The sequence below is a fragment of the Trypanosoma theileri genome (genome assembly GCF_002087225.1).
Source record: "Trypanosoma theileri isolate Edinburgh chromosome Unknown TM35_Tth_14_V1, whole genome shotgun sequence".
NCBI classification, from domain to species: domain Eukaryota; phylum Euglenozoa; class Kinetoplastea; order Trypanosomatida; family Trypanosomatidae; genus Trypanosoma; species Trypanosoma theileri.
Genome location: NW_021639856.1, coordinates 433,052 through 440,320, shown reverse-complemented (window position 1 = coordinate 440,320; position 7,269 = coordinate 433,052). Strand labels below are relative to the sequence as shown.

Sequence of the window (7,269 nt, the reverse complement as noted above, 5' to 3'; positions counted from 1 at the left end):
CAGTGTACTCCCTTCTCAGTTTGTTGAGTTGTCTTTCCAGTAACTTGAGGCCTCTCTATTGGTCTCTATTCCCCTTTTGTATAGTGTTCTTGCCCTTTCTTCATGATTACATATTGGATGAACTTGTCCTCCACAGATGTGTGCACTGTGCACACAAATTGATGCAGAAGAACATCCCAATGACCATCTCCTCTCTTTAATATCATGCCATTATTACTTATTGTGATGTTTAACTGTCTTTCTTCCTTCCCCTTCTCTTCTTTCCCCCTACCCCACTTCCATGAATGGATGCCACAAAAGGGTCTGTTGAGTGGGATTTCACGCACTGTTTTATGCGGAACTGTCCCAATTTAAGTGCCCAAGAGTCATCATTAGTTACAATATAATTTCTTGTTTCAAATGTTATTTTGTGTTTTGTTTTTGTACGTGGCTTTTTTTTCTTCTGAGATTTTATTGATAAATTACATATTTTGTATTTAAGGAATTTTTTTGGTGTTATTGATGATAATTTTGTTTTTGTTTTTTCTGTTTTCAGCGTTTCCTTTTTTTTTTTTAATTTTGAGAAGTTGAAGAAGTGGAGTGTGTTTACTGGTGGTAGTATACTATGAGTCAGTTAGGTGATATTCTTAATAATGCACAGATATCAAAGCATTACGAACTTCTTCAGTTTCTCTCTACTCACGCTAATGTTGAGTATACGTTGGCTCAGCTGGACTACTTAATTCCACGGGGAGCCTCATTGCAAAGGTTTCCTCGTGCTTGGGTGGAGTATATGGAATTAGGACTTTGTAGTAATCAGAGTATTGAAGTTTGTTATCGCTCTTCATTGTCGTCGGACACTACCAAAAAATCTCTTGATAATTTTGGGGTTGAAAAGGATGATGAACTTGTCCTTATTTGTAGAAGACCTGAATTACAAAGACTTGAGGAACTTGCAAAATTGTTACAGTCCCCTTCTACTGTACAAGAGGAAGAAGGGTGTGTGGCTTTGCACACTGATCAGGTTATTCTGCAGGAAAAACTTTTGAAAGAGGCTCAACAACGTGGAATGCTTTATTACTTTCCTGATAATTATGTTAAGTCTCGTGAGAGTCGTTTAGCTAAAGGAAGACGTGGTGCCTCTGGTCATGGTGAGGCATTGAGCGCGTTTTTACGTGAAGAAGAATCCGAAAGTATTTTAGGTGGTGATGGACCTACAGGTCAGCTGGATCTTCCTATTGGTGTTGTCGCTCAATTTATGCTTTATACACGTAGAGGAGTGCCTATGCGTGGAAAGAATACAATTCCCACTCGTTTTAGTGTGGGAGAGCGGGTTATGGTGATTGTGGAAAGATCTTTGACTGTATCTGGCATGGACGCTTCCGTTGCTGATAAAGCTCCAAACTTACGGGTATCATTCGGTCAACCCACTGGTAATTCTTCCGGTGTTTTGCCTATTGAAGTACGAGTAAAGGCTTCATCAAACTTAAATAGTGGTCGCCGCAGTTTTATAAATATCCGGGCGCACACAAGAGGGAAGGTAACAGTATCACTTTTTGTGGATGATAAAGAGACTCTTCTTCCTATAGAAGTTTTGGATGAAAACACCACAATGCCTGGGGTGATGATAGGGCGAGAGGCACTGCCAGAAGTTCCTTTACCAGATGATATTTGTATTAATGATCCCTCACTTTGGAATGGTGGAATAAATGAGGAAAAAGAAGAAGAGGAAGAAGTGGAACAGAGAAAAAAAAATAGTAGTAGTAATACTCCTGAGGGTATTCCTGTCTTATCTTGGTGGTTAAATCCTTCTCCTATGGTGCTTAAGGTGCGTGATCTTACTATTCCAGACAGAGAGACTATTACAGCCGCTTCGAAAGCTGTTTGGATTCCACATCAGGCGGATGAGGATGCCCTCCGAAGTGTAAGGAATACATTGCGGGAACAACACGCAGCGGAGGCATTATCGCAGCGGCGGAGAAAACGCAATCGACATCGTGAACTGCGAAATAGTCACATGTTACACTTTGGGTTTGATGCCTCTGTGCCGTATGGAGGAGGGAATTCACGAGATGCGATGGGGGAATGAGAGTTGATGAATATCACAGTTGTTGTTTTCTTTTAAAAAAAAAACTTTTTTCTCTTACTTCCCTCTCTCTCTCTCCACATGAGGATCTTTGTGTGTATTTAATTTCAGTACATATAAGATGAATTTCTATCGAAGGTAATATGGTTTTATTTTATTACTATTTATTATTATTATTATTATTATTATTATTATTATTATTATTATTATTATTATTTTCTTTTTTCTCTCTCTCGTATTAAAAAGGGGCAACAAGGAAAAAAAAGAAAAAAAAAAACTTAGATCACAGCAAACCAAAAAAGGTTTTTTTTTTTTAAAAAAAAGTAAGAGTGAAGTCAACTGTAAAAGACGTTAAGAATAAAAAGAAAAAAAAAAGGTCCCTTTTTTCATTTTTTATTTATTTTTTTTTTTTTTTTATTCTACGTGCTATTCATTACTGTACGTGGAATGCATGCCATGGGTTACCACCGCTGCTCGTAAAGGATTTCAAGGATCTCGTTTACCACTTGGAGCCTATCGACATAAAACTGTACCCACAGCAGATGTGGTAAAGGTTGCTGAACCTCTTACCACTAGTAAAGTAATAGTATCTGCCGTTTGGGAAGATGTCTCTTCATGGGAGGAGAGTCAACAGACATGTAGTGAGTCTTCTACGTCTGCTAATAATAATGCTGTTGTTGTGATGTCTTCAGAAGAGAATATTTCATGCAGTGATGATCTTCACATTCGCATGGAACGTCTTCGTCGTCTTAATCCCTTCCATCATGTCTTTTCTAAACCTCAGAAAGTGAACGGAGGAGTTGTTTCTATGCGAGAAAATAACATAACATCTACTACTACTACTACTACTACTACTACTACTACTATTAATACTACAGAGAATTCTATTCGTAATGAAGGTATTGGTACCGTTATGCCTGTAGAATGTACTTTCACAGATCTAAATAAGTGGACACGTACAGTAGAGAATGACGGTGAAGATGTACTTTGCGTAGATACCGTGGCAGACACAACAGAAGTGAATTTAGAACCAGCGGCAATACATGTGAGAGAACATACGCCTACTGGTGAGAGATCACTCTGTTGTTTACATTCATGGAGAGTTCAGCACCTTGCACCAGCAGAGTGGTCCCAACTAATGGAGCTAGTGGATGAAGAGGCGATAGAATTGTAGTTTTTCTCTCTATTTTTTTTTTATTCTGTGTGTGTGTGTGTAAATAGTCTATTTTTTTTTTCATTTATTATTCCTTTTTATTTTGTTTTTATTGTCTTTTTTTCACGAGAAATAAATAAATAAAAAGAATGGTAATAAAGTGGCGGTTTATGTGAGGTTTTGTATATGATGTCAGTGTTGGTTTTTGTTATATTTGCTTAATTCTCTTTGCTTCTTTACAATTTCCGTTATTCCTTTCTTTCAATTTACGCACCGTCTTCTCTCTCTCTCTCTCTCTCTCTCTCTCTCTCTCTATATATATATATATATGTATTGTGTACCCTTTCTTTTCTTTTCTTTTCGTTTACCCTACGAAGTACATCTATAGATTGCTTCGCATAGATACTCTGTAGGCTACAGCAACTGAAGGACAGAGACAGATTGAATAAGTGAGTGATTAAGCAAAAACAAGAAATCATAGAGAGGGAGCAATAAACAAGAAACAAAAAAAAAAAAAAAAAACACAAAATAAAGAGAACAATCACAACAAAGAAAAGAGGAAAAAAGAAGAGACTGTATACTCATTCCCATTACACCCTCTATATATATTTCTCTCTCTCTCTGTAATCCACTCTAACGGTGTGCCTCTTAAACAGACCCCAATCTGTGTGTGAGTATTACTCTCTTAATAGAATTGATTCCCCCTTTGATATTTCCTTCTGTTAGTTAAAGAGGGGGAAAAATAAAAAAAAAAAATGACACACCCGCCGTATGCGCGGGATTTACCGAGTGATCTGCTCGATCTCATTGACCACACCACACGCGGTGTGCGGCGACTGTACGCATCTACGCAATGTGCAGAGATGAGCACACACCCCGACACCACAGAAGATAGACCAATAACGACAACAACGAAAAGAACAAAAAGAAGAACATCAACAACGACCACAGGAACAAGTGCTGTAAATGAAAGAAGTGAAGGAAAAAGTAATGGTGTGGAGAGTAGAGAAGAAGAAGAAGAGGAAAATATTCCACGACGTGCTTCTACAGCTGTGAGAAGTAGACCACAACATAGTAATCATTACAACACCAGTACAGAGGATGATCTGAGAGGCACCGTCCATCGATGGACGTTAAGACGTACACAGGCGATACCAACAAACAACACAACAGAAGATCGCTCTATCACTTCAACAGTAAACACAACACTTTCATTAGATGGACATCGTCGTCAACCACCTACACTGCATTCAATAGCAAGAGGTCCACACAGCTCCATCACTAGTACAGTGAATACTTCTGCTACTGGTATGGATGATCGTAGTGGTTTACAACTCAGTCAAAAGTGGAAAGATACATTTAAGTCGCTTCTCTCAGGAGCGGTAGAACCTAATAGATCTAACACAGCTCCACTCTCTTCATCAACGGTTGACGTATCTATAACCCATCAACAAGAGAATCATATAGCTCAAGTAACACAAGATTCCAAAGTACCACTCACCTCAATAGTGAAAAATAATGAACAGGATCGTATGTATGAAATGTTAAAACAAAGTAAGGCAACTGTAGAACGTCTACAACAACAACTGAAGGAACAGGATGAGTCTCATCGAAGAGAATTATCAGAATTACGTACAGAACACAGTTCTGAACTCGCACAACTCCGTCGTGAAATATTTGAGGCAAGACAGAAGGCTGAAGAAGAAGTATCAACACAATTATTAGCGTCCTTTAGTGTTAAACAAAAATTATTACAGGCAGAGGTAGTAAATGAACGAATGCGAGCTGAAGAGATGAATCGGACGATTGAAGAACGTAATAAAACGATTGAACGTTTACATGCTCAACTAGAAGAAGCTAGTGGACACCTTCGACAGTTGCAGAGTGAAGTAGATGCAAAGGAGCGGCAGGTGAAAGAACTACGTGATAATGTGTTGAAAACACGAAAAGATCTCGCTGCGTTAGAGGAGGAAGTAGCAACTCGTGTAGGGGAGTTAGCAGAGAGTAAGCGTCGTGAAAAGTTAGCCGTTGAACGTGAAAAGGAATCACAAAGTTTAGTGAATCGATTAGAATCACAACTACGTGAACAAGAACAACGCTCTCGAGAAGAGTTACATCGATTAGAAGAAGAATTTCACTCCACCAGCAAAAGTTATCAAAATCTTATTGGTGAAGCCACTGATAAACTTACGGCACTTGAAAAGGTGGAGCGGAAGTATCGTACCCTCAAGGAACAGAACCGACAACAGAAACAACAGTTGCAAGAGGAGATCGCACGATTGACATCTGTACAGGATGAGAAACAGCAGCATCTCAAACGTATTGAGGAACTACAGCAAGATGTAGAAACACTTCGTTTACAGCTGGCGCGAAAAGAACATGAGATGCGTGAAGAACGAGCCTCCCAACATCACATGGTAGATAGTCTTAAAAAACAATTGGAGGAAGAAGAAGATAAAGCCTGTCAAGAGCGAGAGAATCTACAGAAGTCAGTTCGCCACACAGAGGAGTGTATGGCCCGTTTACAGCGGGAGATGGAGAGTCTCACACAACAACTGGAGGAGGAACGTCAACACAGCAAAGAACTTCTTGTAAAACTAGAAGAAAGTGCATTGCGGCATCAAGAGGATCTCGCAAGTGTACGACAGGCGGCTTCTTCTTATCAACAACAAACAGAAAGTATTCTCGCGAGTATGCGACGACAATTGCGAGAGAAGGATGCGAAACTACAGGCACTCGCCTCCACCGCATCGGAGCCTATTCAACGACTGCGTAGTCAACTAGAGGATGAACGTGGACGACGGGCAACATTAGAGGAACAGTTCAATCGTTATAAACAAAAGGCAAAGGCTGCAGAGGAGGCGGCACTGCGGGAGATTCGCCGCGAACAAAATCGCGCATCCTCATCTGCACGATCACAAAGTCAATCATCATCCGTACCCGCCGCCCCAACGAAAACATCATCAACCACAACAGGATTAGGAGTAGGATTAGGATTAGGAGAAACTGTAACTCCAGTGATGCCTCTGAGTTCCACTCGTACTACTTCTTCTTCTTCTACTGCTGCTGCTGCAGCCATGCGTGAGGAAATAGGTAGTGGATCTTCTCTTCCTGTATCTATGCCTCATCATGGGAGTGGTTTAACAACACCAACAGACCAGCGACTACCCAAAGCCCTAGTCCCTCCTCTTCCACGTGCACATAATCGTAGAAATCTACACAGTCCCACAGTCTCACCATCACGAACAGTGGGAAATGCCGATATTGCTTTTACTACTACTACTACTGCTGCTGCTGCTGCTGTTATGGTTACTGCTTCTACTCCTCATATAGGATGGGATTCTGTAGGATCTATTTCTAATATTTCCTGTAGTTCTCCGTTATGCAGCAGTCGTGAGGGAGACACTGAAGGTATTGATCCTGCAATGACTAATCCAGCTAGTGGTAGTAATTATCAAATTTCTCCACCTGATGTGGATGATTCTGTACATGAGATGCTGACACATTCTTCTAAACCATTTGAGGAAAGACATATTGATGATAAGATGGCTCAACATGAACAAGTTTTGCGAGAGTTTCATGAATCAGCAGCTGAAGTATTTCGTAAAATAACAGGAAACCGAGATGAATTTCTTGCCAAATGTACTTCTGTAGTACGTGCGGTTTCACATCATCCTGGAGATAGGGAACGTTCACTTGAAGCTGAATCTCGAGAAAATATATCAGACTAATTGGATTAGTTTCTGAGTTTGAATCAACTCTCGAAATGAAAAAAAAAAAAACAGTGAAAGGGGGAGAGATGGAAAGTTAACCTTTGGACCACACAGGGGAATTATTTCTTTTTTCCCCTTTTTGTTTGGTATTCTTCTTCTACTTCTTTCAGAGAGAAGTGAGGGAGAGGATGATAGTCGTTGGGTTCAACGATAATAAAAAAAAAAAATGAAGGGTGTGCTAAGATGTAGCTTTATTTTTACAGCATACATTAAGAATTTTTTGGGTGGTGTGAGAACTACCTGATATGTTTATGTGTATGTTTATATGTTTTTTTTTT

At 39.7% G+C, this 7,269-nt stretch overlaps 3 protein-coding genes across 3 annotated transcripts; all 3 read left to right on the top strand.

Annotated features, from left to right (window-relative positions):
* Nucleotides 1–604: 604 nt before the first annotated feature.
* Nucleotides 605–2,068, top strand: TM35_000142550 (uncharacterized protein; the record flags this gene model as incomplete). Its single annotated transcript, XM_029025700.1, has 1 exon — nt 605–2,068. One exon carries the CDS (start codon nt 605–607, stop codon nt 2,066–2,068), a length of 1,464 nt encoding a protein of 487 aa, XP_028883110.1.
* A 448-nt stretch (nt 2,069–2,516) lies between these two features.
* On the top strand, nt 2,517–3,239 carry TM35_000142540 (uncharacterized protein; the record flags this gene model as incomplete). The annotated part of the gene is made up of 1 exon (XM_029025699.1): nt 2,517–3,239. One exon carries the CDS (start codon nt 2,517–2,519, stop codon nt 3,237–3,239), a length of 723 nt encoding a protein of 240 aa, XP_028883109.1.
* A 734-nt stretch (nt 3,240–3,973) lies between these two features.
* On the top strand, nt 3,974–6,949 carry TM35_000142530 (BRCT domain-containing protein; the record flags this gene model as incomplete). The annotated part of the gene is made up of 1 exon (XM_029025698.1): nt 3,974–6,949. One exon carries the CDS (start codon nt 3,974–3,976, stop codon nt 6,947–6,949), a length of 2,976 nt encoding a protein of 991 aa, XP_028883108.1.
* Between the last annotated feature and the right edge of the window lie 320 nt (nt 6,950–7,269).